This window comes from Oncorhynchus kisutch, linkage group LG14, assembly GCF_002021735.2.
Source record: "Oncorhynchus kisutch isolate 150728-3 linkage group LG14, Okis_V2, whole genome shotgun sequence".
Classification (NCBI taxonomy): domain Eukaryota; kingdom Metazoa; phylum Chordata; class Actinopteri; order Salmoniformes; family Salmonidae; genus Oncorhynchus; species Oncorhynchus kisutch.
The window spans coordinates 56,017,702-56,035,627 of NC_034187.2; the positions used below are offsets into that span (position 1 = coordinate 56,017,702).

The following is a 17,926-nucleotide window of genomic DNA, read 5'->3' on the forward strand; positions in this document are numbered from 1 at the left end:
TGACAATTGTTTTCAACAGTTCAACTTCTTACCATGAGGACATGGATCACTAGATGGCAGCAGTCAGTGAAGAACATGTGTGCCGGCCTATTCTCATATCTGTCAGAGAGCAACAGACCCATACACTATGTGGACACCTGCTCGTCAACCATCTCATTCCAAAAACATGGGCATTAATCTTGGAGTTGGTTCCCCTGCGGCTATAACAGCCTCCACTCTTCTGGGAAGGCTTTACACCACTCCGGCTGACGCTTGGCATTGTGGTCTTAGTCTTGTGTGTGGCAGTGGAGGCTGGTGGGAGGAGCTATAGGAGGATGGGCTGAAATGAATGGAAGAGCTGAACAGTTAGTGTGCAGCTTCTGTACCATAATGTATCCATCTAAAAGACAGGGCAAATAACACAACCTCAGCAAAATATGATTTTTATCATACAGTGTTATTTGGACTTATGGTTCCCGAGAACACGTTTTGAAAGGTTTTCCAAAATGTCCAAGATGGAGGGAAATCTAGCCTGACAGACCTCATGGGTCCTTGGGGCAAATTTGTTCAGCTTAAAGAAAGACACCTACATATACATTTTTAAACCGGGGCGACAAAATATGAGGGTTTAAGTGAGACTGCTTATAACAGTGCTCCCTATAGGCCAATCAGTGCCATTCTTTTTGACCAATTTTCTCATGGCCTTTCTGTGTGCCAAATTAGAAAACAAGTTACCAATCTATGCTTGAGTTACTTAACCATGTCAAGAAATAAATAAATAAGAAGGATTCAGACAATAACAATAGGCGTTTATGGCTTCGCATCGCTGAGAACCCTTTAAAAATCTAAAAATATTCCCCGGACCATCTGCAGTATCCCAGCGGACCACGAGCCCGAGGTTGAGAAACACTGATACTGTTTCGGCCTATTGAAGTGCAATTGCTTTGTCTGAATGTTTGTGCCTATAGCTTTCCATATTAGGTCAAAATATTATTATTTCTGTATTACCTGCTGCAATTAAAATATACTGAGCAATATTAATGCTGTCTTTTTGTAGGGACGTACTTATGGTGCTTATGGTGAAATGAATGGGGTTAAACGCCAAATACGGTCTGTGGTAAACATAGGTTTAGGAGATCTTGTACAATTCGTGCTGTGATAAAGAAAAATATATTCTGTGTGTTTTTGAAGCGTTAATGCAATCAAAACAACACAGAAAAGGTCATGTTAACACTGCCTGATATTATCTCATAGAACAAAACGTATAAGATATCCTAAGCCTGTGTTACTCCTAACGAACCCCATTCAACATTCATTTCCCCCTTAAGAATGGCCGAACGAACCCACGTTAGGTTAGAATGAACCAGAGGAAACTCATTCATTTTTTTAGGACGACAAACTGGCTAGTTACGGATATGAGCTCAAACAAAACCTGTCAATGTGGCGCCATCTCCTGGATCAAGAGAGAACAACTCGGTCTTCAACGACAACCATCATGGCGGCCACCACACGGCTCATATCAAGGTTGACTGTTGTCACGGGTTAGTGTCTTCTTTCACGCTTCGTCGGCCTTTATATGCAACTTAATACATATGTAAGGTAGGCCGATATATCTGCACTTCTCTTTAGGAAATTAGTGGGGCAGATGTGTGTGCTTAGCTAAGGTGCAATAGATTGTGTTGTTGTAGCTGACCCTTGGGCTAGTTGTTGGACTTCAATCATTTTATTTCACTGCAGGACAATATTGTAGCTAACGGCCTTTGTAACATTGTTTCGACTAAGCTACATAACTGTTACAGTATATTATCTTCAGACATTCTTGAGCATATTTGCTTTAGAAAATACAATAATAATCTGTCCTGTGGTATCGCAACAGCCATCCAAGTCAGTTTGTTAATGAAACCTTAATGACAATATCCCAATTAAGTAAATTTAACATGCACATATATTTTAGCCTAGGCCATTTTTATTGGACAAAAATGTGTTTGTCTTCACCCCCCCACCCCCCACTACCCATTGTCTCCAGGAGGGGGCAGCGGGATTGGCCGAGCCGTATGCCAGCGATTTGCTTCCGAGGGTGCCATAGTGGTGGTCGCTGACATCAGCGAGGAGTCAGCCAATCAGACCCTGGACAGCCTGAACCATGACCACAAAGGGCAGGACCACATGGCGTCTGCTGTGGATGTTTCATCAAGGGAGAGTGTAGAGAAACTATTCACAAGCATACAGGTGATTGACTTATGTGCAGACACACGCTCACTAATTCAGTGTGTGTGTTTGGTGTAATTTAGTTATTATCCTAAACCACATGCTGGCGTCTCCTACTAGGAAAATGAGTCAATCATGTAACGTTTTTGGACCTTGACCTAAAGTACTCCACTCAGTACTTTAGCAACAAAATCGAGAAGTTAGAAATTGCCTGAATCTGAAGAGACGTTTTGTGTGAGTGAGTCACTGAATGCCGTAAGTGATTAACTCATAGACAATGTGCTGTGATACCCTCCTGCAGTGTCGGTACTTCCAGCCTCCCTCGGTATGTGTGAATGCCGCAGGGATCACTCGGGATGAGTTCCTCCTGAAAATGGAGGACGGGGACTTTGACAAGGTTATCCAAGTCAACCTAAAGGTATTTCCCTTTGTTCTTATTGTCCTGACCACAATATATTTATATCAGTGGAAGAAAAGCAGCAAGGGTTTCTCTCTCTTTTAGGCTCAGTGACTCTTTTAACGTTGATGCACTGAAATCAGAGTTAAAACGTTGTTACAATAAATAGTGCTTCCTACCCTCGTCTCCCACAAACCCCTCTCTTTTCCCTCTCTATCAGGGTACATTCCTCCTGACTCAGGCTGTTGGCAAGGCTCTGGTTGCCTGTGGAGCTCCTAAAGGCTCCATTATTACCGTGGGCAGCATTGTGGGCAAGGCGAGTCCGACATCTTAGCTATTGGCACTCCAGGCATTATCTTTCAAACAGACTTACATTCATTCCTGCCATTCTTTAACCTTCTCTTTGTGTTTCTGGCTGTTACCAGGTGGGCAATATTGGACAGGCAAACTACTCTGCTTCCAAAGCAGGTGTGGAGGGCCTGACCAGAACTGCAGCCAAGGAGCTGAGCAGGTGAGGCACACCTGGGTAATGTTCATTAGGACAAACCGTAGCAAAATGTTTTGCAACAGAAACAAAAATGAGCATTTTAATATTGTACAAGTTGAGATGGTACCGACCCTTTTTGGGCTGTTATCTTCTGTGCTGTGTCTACTGAACATGACCCTGCATTTGATTTCAACACCCCAAATTTGACCCATTCACCAATAGAGAGAAGATGAATAGGCTATAAACATTATTTAGTGAGGAGGGCTGGTCTCCTGATAGCAATGGAATTTAAGCTTACGAGTGTTTTAACAATCCATTGCTCCTACGACGTGTGTTTCCCAAAACACCAGGCAGAGAAAACATTCACTAAGTGCGTCGTTGGAGCCTGTGTCCATCTGATAGGATCTCTCGGATCAGCTTTCTCCATTCAAATCTTATTTTAACATTAGAATTAGTCCACAACACTGACGGTGGATCAGCTCCTAGAGATATATTATTACTTGGCTGCAAATATTGAGGTTTATTGTAATGCTTACCCTATAATAACTTAATCACAGATTTGACACATCATGTTGTCATACATCAGGAAATTACAGACAGTGTAGCCTACAATCATTTTTAAAAATGTTGCCTTTATTTATCTAGGCAAGTCGGTTAAGAACAAATTCTCATTTACAGTGACGGCCTACCCCGGCCAAACCCGGACGACGCTGGGCCAATTGTGCGCCGCCCTATGGGACTCTAATCAACGCCGATGTGATTCCGCCTGGATTCGAACCAGGGACTGTAGTGTCGTCTCTTGCACTGAGATGCAGTGCCTTGGAACGCTGCGTCAGTGGCAAAATAGAACTCAATTGACTGAAATAGATCGGCCCATATAGCCTTTAAGCCTACTGTGTGCTTTTTTTGCAGTCAGCTTGGTTTTCATTTGAAGCATGTTTTTGTCTTTCACTTTGTTTGTGCCAATTGCAAAGACATTGGCAACTTTGCATTGGGCGGTCACAGAGCGACAGATAAACGCCTTGATTCTATGTTTAGCGGAGATCTTCTGTGTTTAAAAGTGACTCCGAATGGAGCAGAATAAAAGCATTAAACGACCACTTTGCTGTTCTACGAGTGGTCTGAGGCAGTCAGACCACTAAATAAAGAGTGTTTTCAGGTGCAACTTCAGTAACGCTGCTTTTGGGAAACAGCTCAGAGTTTTAACGATGCTCCCAAGAAGGTTCTAATGAACTTAGCCTTAAGATGCGTTTGGGAAACTGGGCCCAGGTGTGGTGTGAAGTATGAATATTGCCTAAAACCTAACATACATCTGCTCTCTTTCTCCAGATATGGGATCCGGTGTAACTGTGTGCTTCCAGGGTTTATAACCACACCCATGACTGATAAAGTACCAGAGAAAGTAATCAGTCAGGTACGACTGAGTTCTCCTTTTTTATATTAGATAGAAAGTCACCACCTCAATGTTGTTTTTGTATAAAAGTGTGTGTTTAACTTGCTGTGTTTGTGTGTGCAGCTTACGTCCATGGTGCCACTTGGGAGGATGGGAGAGCCTGCAGGTAAGAATACTGTATACATACTGTACACCTCTGTGCAGTAGAGCACATCACAAATGCAGAACTCCGTTCCCTTTATAATCAAGTTATAAGACTTAACGTCGCTCTGTCTCTCTGTGTGTATAGAGGTAGCTGATGTATGTGCCTTTCTGGCTTCTGATGACTCTCGCTACATCACTGGAACCAGTATTGAAGTAACAGGTAATGGACCCACCTGAAATACATAAAAATTATTGAGTAATGTTTAACAGGAAATGCCATTTTTTTTTTACTGCTGTCCTGTTGACAAAAAGCATTTCCTACTCACCTCCAGGAGGCCTTTTCATTGGCTGAGACAACATTCCATCATCCTCATTAAGACCAATGAGGCAAGTTCCCATCTCGGTCCAGGAATGGAGTATTGCTTCAACGTTCACATTGTGCCTTCGCTTGTAATAACACAACTGATTGTTTTGTAAATCTAGTCTTTTTTGTGCAATAAATGAAAACCAATGTTTGTAGCTTTTGAGATCTCGTGTTGCGGAGAGAGTTCACAATACAGAGAGCAGGTCAGTGTTCAGTAGTTTCCCAATGTAACCAAGTTACACCTCTAAACGCTCTACAATTATGTACAGTTACTATCATTTAACTAGTGAAACTTCTACTAGTCATTACTATCAGGGTTGGATTTAGATGTTTATGAACAGAAATGGCTGGCTTCACACATGCAAAGGTACTCTAATACAGTATGCACACAGAAAATGCGTTGGCATGTGGTTTAATTGGAGACTTCGGACAGAAAATAACAAGCCAAGAACAAACCGAGACAGTGAAACTAAAAGCAAAACAAAAACCAACAGAAAACGTGGTAAAAAAAATGAAACACAAATGAAAGAGAGCAGTGGACTGTAGAGCGAGAGGGAAGCAGGCATAGATCAGAATCAAACTGGAGTGAAAACACTAGAAGGGATCTTTTGGGGTGTTGAGGTGATAAATAGTGGAAATAAGGTTGGGATGTGACTGATTCTGTGTTAACTGGAGATTTGTGAATGTGGTTGTATTCAACTGTCTGAGCTACTGAACGCAGCAAGTCGAGAGGAATCAAATTGAAAAATATTCTAGCTATTGTGTAGCCCCGGGCAACATGCAACACCAGCCAGTTGAGAGAGAATGAAACAGGAGAGGGACTAAGAAAAAATAACAAGGGAGTCGAGCAGCTCTTTTTAAAAAGATTATATATTACAGAAACAAACATTTAAAAAAAAATACTTACATAAAAGACTTTCTCTTTTCAGCACCATGTTTTGTTGAAACATTTGTCTTTAACAATAGAACTAACCAATAGATGCGATTTTCACTCGAAATCACAAGGTAATTATTTTTCACCTCTGGTTTAGTTAGGTCAACCCCCCCCCCCCCCCCTTCTCTGCAATATCAAAAGAAAAACAAACCAAAATACCCATAATGATATTCAACCCCATAGCCACATTACTTACTCATAAACAAAATCGTAATAATTCTTCCCCAGGTGGTTGCTAGAATTTTCCCTCCCTCCCTCTTGCTGTCCCCTGCCCACTGTGTTCTCACAACCATAGAATCCCGGTGTCTGTTTGTCGCCCACGCCATACTCCTGCAGCACAGCGCAGCTCAGCATTGGCAAACCGCAATGAAATATAACAGCACAGTACAGTTGATTGCTAAAGGTTTACAATGAGATATGGCCACAAATGACACGTTTTCTTTTTCACCAGAACTGTTGACATGCATAGACCAATGGGGTTCGCACAGATAACTCGGGTTAATGTTTTGTTTAATATGTATTTAATTGTTTTAACCATCAAGTGAGAACTACAGGAAATAAATACAAAATGAAATACCACATTCGACTGGCATATTTGGCTTGTCGTTGTTTGAAGCACCTTGTTTGATTTCAATAAATACAATAGAATTTCACTATGTCTGTACAAATGGATTCTAATGCACATTTCCAGTAGGAGAACTGGTGACAGCATCATGTGGCTGTGATGGAGACAAACTTGAATTATTCACGCTGAATATATTAACGCTTTGGTATAATTAGCACCGTGCCACAGTTTTTGAAAGCATGCATTTATTCACTGTTGTACGAGAGAAACTTTCGGCCGTCATCTATTAAGCTCATACACATATTTAACCCTGATACCTTCCCTGCTTGAAAAGAGACAGAATGTCACAAATCCTGGTATGAAACCCTGTGTTCTACATAAAACAAGAATCAAATTCCAGGCATCACACCTGTAAATACTGGACTGGTTTGATGGCATTCTGGCCTATTCGTTGGTCTCGGAACGCAAGTTCTGGCCTGTGTATGACAGTTGTAACAAGGATTAAAAATACATGTACCAAACATCACGTTCAGTACAATTTACAAGGTTAATGGCTTTTGATTCATTGGTCCTTGGAGAAGGCAAAGACACCCTTCCGTCCCATTGCATGCAACATTATTGGCCCAATAATAAACAGCCATACAGTTCAGAGACAGTACATTGCTGTTAGGACTTTATTATTACAGTACTGAGCAAAGAGATGTTCATAGTCACATCTTAGGTTAAAGCCGCGATAAAACTAGAGATCTCACCGCTTTGCTTCCACTCCACAAAGTTTCTATTCACCCACCTCTAGTGTGTTTGACCAGCTTTAGGATAACTAGGCTGATATAGTTGTTTGGTACAGAATTTCACTGTGGAGATGAATAGACCATGAACTTAGCTAGACAACATGGACGTCTCCGTTTCGTCAGGCCTGGTTGGCTACAGGCTCGGCTGTTTTCCGGTCCTCTGTGCTCTTCGTGGAACTCCTATTCATTCATTGGTTTCCCCTTAATGTGGTGAGGCAGCAAGTGAGGCGTAGGATGGGGCGGGGCTTAGATGCAGAAGACGTACAAGTGTGTGGGGAAGGCAATGCAGAGAGGTAGAGTGGGTGAGACAACTGGAAAGAGAGACAGCGGGAAGAAGAGAGGAGTGAGAGGGGGGTCCGCGACGGTGGGCTCTGGTGTGCACGGAAGGAGGAGACGGCTCTTTGGGCCAGCTGTTCGTTGGAAAAGAACACGCTTTTATTCTGCAAACGGTCAGAACTCTATCTCTCTTTCTCGCAATCGATCTTTGGTTTCCTCTTCGTGAGAATGTTTGTGTTCTACTTTTCTCTCGTCGTCCATTTCTATTTGGGAGATGTTTTCCCCTGGGCATGTACTTGAGTGAGTGCATGTCTGTTTCACAACAGTATTTGTGTGTGTGTGTGTGTGTATATATATATAAATGGTCGGGAATGAACTTGATATCATGAAATACATTTGCAAATTACTGGACATGTACTGTATATTGGTGTGTGTGTGTGTGTTCATCAGTGTAAGTGTATATTCTATACGTGTAGGTGTTTCTCATTTCTCTGCATGGTGTTTTAGCCCAGGAAACAGACAGGTCCCACTTCAAAGCCAAATTTCTGGTTGCTCTCCCCAAAGTCTGTGATCTTGAGGTCCCGCAGAGGAAGCTGTTCCACCTGGGGCGTGTTCACCTCCACTACTGTCCTGTCGAAGCCCTTACGATACTGCAGACAGACAGAAACAGAGAGACAGGTGAGATCACTACACGTGCAGCAAGGGTATCTGCCTTGGATTCATTATTATACTTTGATTGTGTGTAATGGAAAAATACAGTTCCGTAGTAATACTTTTAAAGTATTAATCAGATTAAAAATAGAGCAACATTCAGGGAATTCCTTTTTAAAAAGCTAATGGGGGGATGTACCCCCGGACCCCCTATAAAATCTCAGGTTTCTTAGTTTACTTTTTGAGATACTTGAGATGCGCATCCATAACTTGAATGTCCGCACACAGAGGTAAGCTAGAGATGACCTTTGGTTACCATGACTCCCTGGAAAACACTGGCAATTGTTACTGAATATGACCACATTGTTTAAATAAACCAATTAAATAAGACTCACAGAACAGCCGTCGACCAGGGCCTTGATGTATGGGCTGGTCTCGTAGCTGAGGTCCTCATCGTTGGCGCCTTGGAAGTGTAGCGCCCTCTTGTGGCCATCATTGGCCGTGCGGTCGGCCCAGGCCACAGAGCGGTGGCAGTGGTAGGTGAGGTTTTGGCGGGCCTGGACACTCAGCAGCCGCAGGAAACCCAACTGGACCACGCCGATCGGCTCGCCATTAGAGTCCACATACGAGAGCTGGGGGGTGGGGTGGGAGAGAGGACGCCCCATGAAATGAAAAACTCAGATAAAGCCAATAGATGTGAACTCTATAATAAGCATGAAAGCAGAGTGTGATGTCTCAAACCTGACATTAAATAAACATGTTGCTTAGTGACAGTGTTATGATAATGCTTTGATAATTTTCCTGATCGACATTCATCTTTACCCATTGGTTGATATCCAGGTCAAACATAGCACACTTATGGTCTATAATGAATGTCCCTCTGGGATTCTCCACGATGGTGCAATAAACCCAAACTAACCTTGCTGCCAGTTGCAAACTCACTGTACCAGGAGCCTGGTTTCTCCGTGGTCCAAGAGCTGAGCTTTACCTAAGAGAGAAATAGAGAGACAATTAGACTTACGTTTAAACATACAGCTACTTCAGGGTAGAGTTTGTGTGTGTTCATTATTGACTGACAGGCCCAGTCTCTCTTCTCACCGTGTCCACGCTCTTGCTGGGGTACAGGCAGGTCTCCCCACCGGCGGTGAAGTTACAGAACACCTTGAGAGAGTCGCGAGAGCAACCCTGGTTGGGGTCGATCCAGTACTCTCCTACAGGGGGGAGCAGAGAGACGAGGCACGGCTAAGTACCAAGGAACTCAAATTCAAATGTCTTAATGTGACTAAAATTACAATGTGAAGTCGCCATTTATCTTTCTTTGCATTGATGGTGTATTAACCAAATAATTAGCATAGTACACAAATCCCCATCAAAACCCATCTGTTTAAGCTAGAGATATGTTTGTTTTGCATGGGCTGCGTATCCATTCACCGGATCCGCCGACGCCGGCCTGCCGTGTCTGGGGTGGAAGGTGGCTGAGCTACAGCGATGTTTGTCAGACCAGGAGACATCCCGAACAGTTTGGGCTGCAAACTAAGGCAGTGAGCTCCAAAAGTGTTGGGACAGTGACAAATGTTTGGTTGTTTTGACTCTGTCAGCATTTTGGATGCGAAATAACACAATGACTAACTATGGAACATTGATACATGTGTATTAAAGTAGTCAAACGTTTAACATTTGGTCCCATATTCCTAGTTGTATTTGCTGTTTGTTTTCATTGTTTCCCAGATGATTTTGTGCCCAATAGAAATGAATGGTAAATAATGTATTGTGTCATTTTGGAGTCACTTTTATTGTGAATAAGATTATAATATGTTTCTAAACACTTCTACATTCATGTGGACGATACCATGATTACAGATAGACTTGAATGAATAATGAGTGAGAAAGTTACAGAGGCACAAATATCATACCCTCATACCCCCTGCTAACCTCTCACCATTCCTATTACAATGGAAGTTAGCATTTTTTAGGGGGGTATGATATTTGTGCATCTGTAACTTTCTCACTCATCATTATTCACGATTCATTCAAGTCTATCTGTAATCATGGTATCGTCCACATGAATGTAGAAGTGTTTAGAAACATTATATTATTATTCTTATGTTAGAATTGCCACATTTTTGTGAATTGTTTTACGCCTGAAAGCCCCGTACCGTCTTTGAGCTCTGGCTGGCCGAGTTTCAGGTCCTGGCAGGTGCGTGCGGGGCTGTCCTTGGTGCCCAGAGGGAAGCGCATGGTCTCGATCTCCTGTCGCAGCGAGTTCAGTGAGCCGAAGATCTCCTCCATGCCCTCACTGCCTGTCAGGAACTCTGTGCCGGTGGCGTCGGCTGCGACCGCCTCTGCGTCTGTCTCGGACAGCATCCGGCTGGCGTCGATGGAGCGCTTGGACTTCTTGGAGATTTGGATGGGCAGCGGCTGGATGACGTCGCCTGGAGGACCCTGATTGGAGGCGGGTCACAGAGAAAGGTTATTACTGGTTGATATTCATTCATGAGATTCGTAGATTTAGGTTAAATTGAACTTATTTATGTTTGAACTGAAAACTGTAGATGTATGAGAGCATATGCTATGCTCTAGAATGATGTAAGCAACTAACCATAGATCTAGGCAGGACTAAACTGAAAAATGGCGGTAAAATACGAATATTTAATTTGTTTCATGGAGTAAACTGATTATGCAAAGGATGGGTACTCACTGGAGGCCCAGGAGGTCCCGAGACACCCTTCTCTCCCTTGGGACCGGCTCCTCCCTGGAACACACAGACAGAAGATAGAGATTTGAACAATACTGTGCACATGGGACTCAACAGGGACTATAATATGGAAGCAGATATTCCACTAGAGAGAGTGCGGAGGAGGACGTTCTACTCACTGTAGCACCCTTAGCTCCCTTGACACCTTGGGGACCCTGGGAAAGAGGCGCAGGGAGGTCAGGGTTATCATTCAATAGACGCTAACTATTACCACTGTTATACGGCCATAGAAAAGAGGACATTTTAAATGATTAGAGAGCGACAGAATTATGCAAGACACAAAAGGCATGGATGTATTCATGCTTAAATCTCTCTATGTTACCATCTTCTTTAAAAAAAATGTATATACACAAAGCAGATAGAAGATGTTACGTGATATACTGATAAAATAACCAGTAGAGGTGATGTAGAAGTGGTTACTCACAGGCATGCCAGCAGGGCCACCAGGACCGATAGGCCCAGTGCCTCCAGAGACACCCTGAAACACACATGAAATTGCATCAGCACTGAACTCAACAGTTTGTCGAAGGGCGACAGAATACATGTTCAGGAGGGACAACAGATTATTTCGAGTGTGCGTGTGCTCAGAGGAATTGTACGCTCTCTTTCAAAGCTCTATAATGTCCGCTAAGGAGAGACAGGTGTCACTCACAGTCTCTCCCTTGTACCCATGTGTCCCCTGTGGCCCTGGCAGTCCTCTGTCTCCCTTCTCTCCCTGCTCTCCGGGGGGCCCAATCAGACCGATCAGACCCGAGTGGCCCTTCTCTCCCTTGTCACCGCCCTCGCCGCGCAGTCCTGGCAAGCCTGGTGGTCCCTTGAAGAGAGAGAGTAAGAGTAAGATGGTACTGTAGCTAAGGAAGTGGGTATATTCACTTGAAGCATCAATATAGCACTGTATGCCTATAGATCAACACTGTGGGAGATACAATCTATTATAGATCTATTCAGGTACACATCTTATCTCACCAGTGGTCCGGGAGGTCCCTTCTGGCCGGCAAGGCCTGGAGAACCTTGTGCGCCCTGGAAGAGATCATCAGAAGGAAGTTAGTGACACTCAGCCTAATGCACCAAACAGCTCAGCTACACTGTTAAGCTCATAGCTAGTAGTAGTGAACAGACGATAATAGACCCTACAGAGCAGAGGGTAAGACAGATGGACACCCGTACAGACAGACAGACTAGAACAGTAGACGGAACCACAAACTGAACAGCCCAGTCTGTCCATGGAAGCGCGGGATCATCTCGCTCACCACTGATCCAGGGAGTCCTCTCAGACCCTCCGTTCCTGGTTTCCCTGGTTGACCCTGAGGTCCGACGGGGCCTGTCTTTCCTGGAGGTCCGTTAGCACCTGGGTCTCCCTGGGCGGGGGGGGGGAGAAAGGAAAAAAAACATTGATAAACTTCAATATTCCAAATCCCCAAAGTGTGTTGCGAGTTGAGCAAATATTTGGGAAACAATTGACGGAGAAATATACATTTTGGTGTCAGGTCTGTCTGGCATGGCGTGCAAACCATCACTAGATAGATAGAAACGATCCACAGGCTAAACTGCCAGTGCCAATACATTGACCGACGACCTTTGAACTCTTACCTTAGTTCCCTTCTCTCCTTGTCGTCCCTCTGGCCCCCTCGTTCCAGCAAGACCCTAGGAAGTAAGCGATGTGTAATATTCTCAACGTTATGATGCTTTTTCACGACCGCCTATCGGGCCACCTAGTAGTCTTCATTGAGTAGATATATGCACTTATCAAACAGAATACATTGGAAACAAACAGATATGTCTGTGGATGATAGTTGTGGTTTGGCCTGTTGAGCTGAACGATCTTACCCTCTTTCCAGGTCCACCAGGGGGTCCATTCTCACCCGTGGGTCCTGGAGATCCCTACAGTAGAGAGCACGATCACCATTATAACGCCGCAGTGACCTATGCAGGGTCAATAATAACTATAGAGAACTGAACCAAAATAAACATGGTTGTTTTAGAGTTCCATAATAATCTACATTCTAGACAGGCCTGAAGGGCGATCTGCTCGGAAGGACTTACAACTTTAATCCTGCAGTGCCATTTTATGTTTCAACAGGTGCTTCAACATGGGAAATACACTTTCCTAGGGCTTTAATTGAGATGGTTTATGGCTGGGACTTGCATACATATGTCCACAGTGGCCCCTTAGTCCTCTCTGACCCCATTACATTTCTCAATTCTAAATGTTTTTGGATACATCTTAAGGATGTGCTTCACATTACAAACACTACTCTTGCCGGGAGCCATTTTGAATCGGGGCGATGGTAAACGGACAACATATGACCTAATGACATCCAGTTCAAAGTGCTTAATGAAGGCTACAAGGACAGTCCTGAAGATCCCATGTAGTACCTATAGTAAGTTAGGGCAACTTACAGCTTGTCCTTGTTCGCCGTCCTCTCCCCTCTCTCCCTTTGCTCCATCTTGACCCTAAAGAAGAGAAACAGAGTCATTATCAATGATGGTAATTGCTAAGATGGTGTCAAAAGTAGATACTTTTTGGGGGTTTTAATCATGGAAAAAGATTCACAGATACACCAGCAGAGACACATCTTGCACTCACTAGGTCTGCAATGGTATGAACCCCCGCTTTGGAATATCTGTTTAACCACAACAAAACAGATCTAATGAAACGTGTGTGAAGAGTGTTTAGATACTCACTCTGGGACCGAGTTCACCAGGGGGACCGGGGTCGCCAGGGAAACCAACAGGGCCCTAGGAGAGAGACACAATGGCATTACGTTTGACTTACAAACTTTACAGACCAAGTGTGATTTTTTTGTGACAGTGTTTTCCTATAGAGTGAGTGTTTGACATACAGGGTTTCCTTTGGGTCCGTCGTCTCCAGGGCCTCCTCTTCCACCCGCAGGGCCAGAAGCACCAGGTTGTCCCGCCTCTCCCTTGTCACCGTGCTCTCCACGTGGGCCCTGCCATTGGACAACAACACTGTCACTCACAGTACAAAACATCTATGCATAGAAACAAATATGTGTGTATGGGACAATACCTTGAGGCCCATGAGAAGAAGCAAAGAGACAGAGTAAGGATCAACCTCTCACCTTCTTTCCTGGCTCTCCTCCGATTCCAGGTGGTCCAGCTTCACCAGGCTCTCCCTGTCAACACAACGTGTTCAGTTCTCAGAACATACATGTACACACATATCATAACTACTACAACAGAACGTGGAAATCGAGTTATTGTGAAGTCATGTATACCTTATCTCCCAGGTTTCCAGGGTTACCCAGACCACCAGGAGGACCTTGAGGACCCTGAATAAACAAACAGATACACATCATAGCGTCAACGATATAAAAACAACAAGAGTCATACCCATAATAACATATATGTCTTCAAATCAACAGGACAACTACAGTAGGTATTTATGTGGGATGGCTTCATAATATCACCAGTAGCATAAAAACTCCATTACAATTAAATAATTTGATATGATTATTCTATAGTGAGGAAAGAGTTCTGGAATGTTTTGAGAGAAGATTAGTACTCACGTCAGCACCGCTGGGACCAGCAGGGCCACGGGGTCCTGGGGGGCCAGGTGGACCCTAAAGAGACAGATAGGATGAGTTTAGCAATATCCTAGTGTGTTTCATGCGAACAATACCTCTTTCCTGAACTATTGTGATTGGCTTCATGAGATCCAATCATCTGTTGGGTTGCTCCAATTTGTCGTCGACTCTCACCATTGGTCCGACATCTCCAGTCTCTCCCTTCTCTCCTGATGGGCCTGGCAATCCCTGCAAGATACATTCACAGTTAGAGATGCCATTGACCTATCGCGTCACAATCACACGTTTATTGTACTGAGGCTAACATCATATAGTCATAACAGAAATCAGTCATCATACCTGCAGTCCAATAGGACCTGGGGCCCCTGGGAATCCTCTGGTTCCTTCATCTCCCTTGGCTCCAAATGGCCCCTGCTGACCTCTGGCTCCTAGTTCTCCATCAGCTCCCTGAACAATGGAGATATTAGTGAAGGGGACATTTCTTAGGGGCACCATGCTATGAATTCCTATGTGTCTGATGCAATATTGATGATACACTGTCCGTTGATGGAGTTAAGGGTTTCTACTTACAGCAGCCCCGGGTTGACCGAGTGGACCCATTGGCCCTGGTGGACCGGGAGGACCCTGTTGACACACAATGTTTGATTGTAGCCAAATGTATCACTGTATTTCAGCAGAGAAAATCCTATTTATAGTATATTGTTCAGACACAATAGATGTAAGGAACATAACATGATCTGTGGATTTGACACGGACAGCAAAATAATGGCGGTAATGTCACTCACATGCTCTCCTTTGCCGCCCTTTGCTCCCTTCTGGCCGTGCTCTCCAACCTCACCCTGTAATACACAATTCACCACCAAGGCTTTTGTTACGAGAGGTTTGAAATGAGCATTTTGATAAAGTTTCAAGTGGTTTGAAATGAGCATTTTGATATAGTTTCTCAAGTGGTTTGAAATTAGCATTATGATATAGTTTCAAGTGGTTTGAAATTAGCAGTTTGATATAGTTTCAAGTGGTAATACAGTAGTTTGGATATGTGATAAGAGACAGATGATTGTTACTAGCCTTGTCTCCGTCCTCTCCTGGAACTCCGATGGATCCGGCTGCACCTGGCAGACCCACTGGGCCCTGGACACCGTCACGCCCAGCCGGGCCAATCGGACCTTTCTCACCCTGAGGGAACGGGGTGGGAGAGAGAACATGTATGAGACATAGAGAATAGAGAAGAACAATGACTCAATCTGACAGCTCTGTATATTGGATATGTTTTGTAATAGTACTCACAGGCACTCCCTTCTCTCCTGATGGTCCTGGAGGCCCCTGGGGGCCGGGTCTTCCTGGGGGTCCGATGGGACCTCCGCTGCCTGCCTGTCCTCTCTCACCTGGGGATCCCTGCACAGGTATGGTTACAGACATGATTACAGCCAAGGTGATGTGGACGTCAACAAATACTGTGCATCACATTCTCTTTTCACAATGATTCATTTCAGATGTAATTATTGCCAGACGTACAGCCGTTCCGGGAGGTCCTGCTGGGCCTTCACTTCCTTTCAGTCCGCCACCTCCCTAAAGACCAGACAGGAACAAGTTAAAACACTGCATGTGCAATCTATATTCAGTATGACATCTCGCCCTGTGATATAGAGAATAGTGTGCTATTTTAGATGCAGACAGAGTGTTGGTTAGCCTGCTCACCGGGGTGCCAGGCATTCCTCTCTCTCCAGGGAAGCCTCTCAGTCCTGACGGCCCGTCTTTCCCGGGGCCGCCTGGGGGACCAGGGTCTCCCTTCGTTCCCTCCTTGCCAGATGGTCCGGAGAGTCCCTGCTCGCCTGGTGGTCCTGGAGGCCCGGGGTGACCGCGCTCGCCCAGAGGGCCAGTCTCTCCTGAGGAACCCTGGGACAATCAAGAGGAGGGAAAGTGGAATGGTGGATATGATCCATAAAAAATGGATTGGACACTGGACAATGTAAATAAAAGAAAGTTGCATTAATCTTACCTGAGGGCCAACAACACCTGGAGGCCCGGGTGGCCCAGTCTTTCCTTGGAATCCCTGTGGAATAGAAAATTAAATGAATTGGGCCTTGAATATAGCCTTGTGTAACCCCTAATGCAATCAGCTCAGGCAATCATGTGTGTATCATGTGAGGAACTAACAGTAGAGCATGAACAGTATAATTTGAGATCAACTACAAAAAACAAATACAAATTTAGCCAAAGGAAGACATGGCACTGTTTGTAAGATACATTTATTTCTGATAGCGTGTACGCCACATGGCCACATGTTCCTGGCACGAAAACAGACTTACAACTTCTCCTCTCTGTCCAGGGTGTCCGGGCAGTCCATCCTTTCCTGGTGGTCCCTGGGTAGGAAACAGAAAGAGTTGAGGGAAAGAAGGCACTTACAGTTTCAAACTACACTAATCATTCTTAAATGATTGCTATATATAGTAGATATTGTGGCCTTACGGGAGGTCCCTTTGGCCCCGGGAAACCGTTTGCTCCTTGAGGTCCGGGCAGTCCCTGAAAGATACAATGGGAGAAGGACAGGTATAAGTCTCTCAACAACATGTATGTTATAGTGGCAAGTGTATATCGTAAACAAATAAATGATAACTCCAACAACCTACCCTCTCTCCTGGTGGACCAGATGGGCCGTCACTTCCTGATGTACCCTAGTGAAAAGAAATAGAAGCCCAGAATTAACACCATCACATGCAGCGAACCAATATTCCAGCTTTACTATGACGTGTCTTCCCTGTGGTGGCCAGTAGGTGAACTGACAGTGCTGTTGAGCATTAACCTCCATAAATGTATTGTTGAGATTCTAGACATTGTCTTACCTTGGCTCCTGATTTCCCAGTAGACCCTCTTGGCCCTCTCTGACCCCTGGGGCCCTGTTGGAGAGATATGGAGAATCGATTAGGAATGGTATGGGCATTTGGTTGAGTGTTTCTGATCCACTTCATGTTGGTTCATCTCAGTAAACTAACCAAACTGTTGTTTGTTCCCAATACAATATGAGCCCTGGTTTAAACAGCGATGCATAAACTATAAAGAGAGACTTTGACAATCAACAGTAATATAAATAAGTGGAATTTAGTGGAGTTGAACTGTACCGTTGGTCCTCTTTGTCCTCTAGGTCCAGACTTTCCAATCAGACCCTGAAGAAACGCAGACTCAGTCAGACAGACACACAGGCAACATCAGCCATCAGAATCAACGTCAGTGCTGTTGACTTTGTACCTGGGTTACATCACTCATAGAACATACTGCGACAATTTGAGTTTTAATTCCCTTACTCTTGTTCCCTTCTCGCCGTTGGTTCCAGGGAATCCTGGGAAACCGAGGGAGCCCTGAAAACACATCAAGCATTTGTTACATCTAGCATCCGTATTGTCAGTCCTTTTAATAAGATAACATTTCAATTGTTA

At 44.3% G+C, this 17,926-nt stretch overlaps 2 protein-coding genes across 7 annotated transcripts in view; one reads left to right on the plus strand and one right to left on the minus strand.

The window, feature by feature from the left end:
* Positions 1 to 1,393: 1,393 nt before the first annotated feature.
* On the plus strand, positions 1,394 to 6,521 carry hsd17b8 (hydroxysteroid (17-beta) dehydrogenase 8). The gene is made up of 9 exons (XM_020500414.2): positions 1,394 to 1,520; positions 2,006 to 2,208; positions 2,489 to 2,605; positions 2,805 to 2,900; positions 3,010 to 3,095; positions 4,401 to 4,485; positions 4,588 to 4,630; positions 4,754 to 4,828; positions 4,941 to 6,521. The coding sequence occupies exons 1-9, from the start codon at positions 1,418 to 1,420 to the stop codon at positions 4,958 to 4,960; spliced, it is 828 nt and encodes a 275-aa protein (XP_020356003.1). The 5' UTR covers positions 1,394 to 1,417; the 3' UTR covers positions 4,961 to 6,521.
* The window catches only part of col11a2 (collagen, type XI, alpha 2), a 46,745-nt gene continuing 34,958 nt past the window's right edge, over positions 6,140 to 17,926 (minus strand). For all 6 annotated transcript variants that reach the window (XM_031788575.1, XM_031788574.1, XM_031788576.1 and 3 more), the window contains 34 exons: positions 17,795 to 17,848; positions 17,612 to 17,656; positions 17,336 to 17,389; positions 17,123 to 17,167; positions 16,962 to 17,015; positions 16,802 to 16,855; positions 16,492 to 16,545; positions 16,191 to 16,388; positions 16,008 to 16,061; positions 15,780 to 15,887; positions 15,561 to 15,668; positions 15,278 to 15,331; positions 15,063 to 15,116; positions 14,832 to 14,939; positions 14,667 to 14,720; positions 14,475 to 14,528; positions 14,184 to 14,237; positions 14,028 to 14,081; positions 13,788 to 13,895; positions 13,630 to 13,683; positions 13,345 to 13,398; positions 12,772 to 12,825; positions 12,535 to 12,588; positions 12,195 to 12,302; positions 11,911 to 11,964; positions 11,597 to 11,758; positions 11,369 to 11,422; positions 11,064 to 11,099; positions 10,888 to 10,941; positions 10,346 to 10,631; positions 9,288 to 9,400; positions 9,109 to 9,177; positions 8,585 to 8,821; positions 6,140 to 8,188 (listed from right to left, as the gene is read on the minus strand). In XM_031788575.1, coding sequence (XP_031644435.1) covers positions 8,042 to 8,188; positions 8,585 to 8,821; positions 9,109 to 9,177; positions 9,288 to 9,400; positions 10,346 to 10,631; positions 10,888 to 10,941; positions 11,064 to 11,099; positions 11,369 to 11,422; positions 11,597 to 11,758; positions 11,911 to 11,964; positions 12,195 to 12,302; positions 12,535 to 12,588; positions 12,772 to 12,825; positions 13,345 to 13,398; positions 13,630 to 13,683; positions 13,788 to 13,895; positions 14,028 to 14,081; positions 14,184 to 14,237; positions 14,475 to 14,528; positions 14,667 to 14,720; positions 14,832 to 14,939; positions 15,063 to 15,116; positions 15,278 to 15,331; positions 15,561 to 15,668; positions 15,780 to 15,887; positions 16,008 to 16,061; positions 16,191 to 16,388; positions 16,492 to 16,545; positions 16,802 to 16,855; positions 16,962 to 17,015; positions 17,123 to 17,167; positions 17,336 to 17,389; positions 17,612 to 17,656; positions 17,795 to 17,848 — 2,904 coding nt within the window. In that variant the 3' untranslated portion in view covers positions 6,140 to 8,041. The remainder of the gene's footprint in view (positions 8,189 to 8,584; positions 8,822 to 9,108; positions 9,178 to 9,287; positions 9,401 to 10,345; positions 10,632 to 10,887; positions 10,942 to 11,063; positions 11,100 to 11,368; positions 11,423 to 11,596; positions 11,759 to 11,910; positions 11,965 to 12,194; positions 12,303 to 12,534; positions 12,589 to 12,771; positions 12,826 to 13,344; positions 13,399 to 13,629; positions 13,684 to 13,787; positions 13,896 to 14,027; positions 14,082 to 14,183; positions 14,238 to 14,474; positions 14,529 to 14,666; positions 14,721 to 14,831; positions 14,940 to 15,062; positions 15,117 to 15,277; positions 15,332 to 15,560; positions 15,669 to 15,779; positions 15,888 to 16,007; positions 16,062 to 16,190; positions 16,389 to 16,491; positions 16,546 to 16,801; positions 16,856 to 16,961; positions 17,016 to 17,122; positions 17,168 to 17,335; positions 17,390 to 17,611; positions 17,657 to 17,794; positions 17,849 to 17,926) is intronic.

Excerpts from the sequence above, each read along its gene's own strand:
- hsd17b8 (XM_020500414.2), top strand. The coding sequence starts at position 1,418 with ATGTGGCGCCATCTCCTGGATCAAGAGAGAACAACTCGGTCTTCAACG. Across the intron at positions 2,901-3,009 it reads TGGGCAGCATTGTGGGCAAG|GTGGGCAATATTGGACAGGC; the intron begins GCGAGTCCGACA and ends GGCTGTTACCAG. Across the intron at positions 4,486-4,587 it reads CAGAGAAAGTAATCAGTCAG|CTTACGTCCATGGTGCCACT; the intron begins GTACGACTGAGT and ends TTGTGTGTGCAG.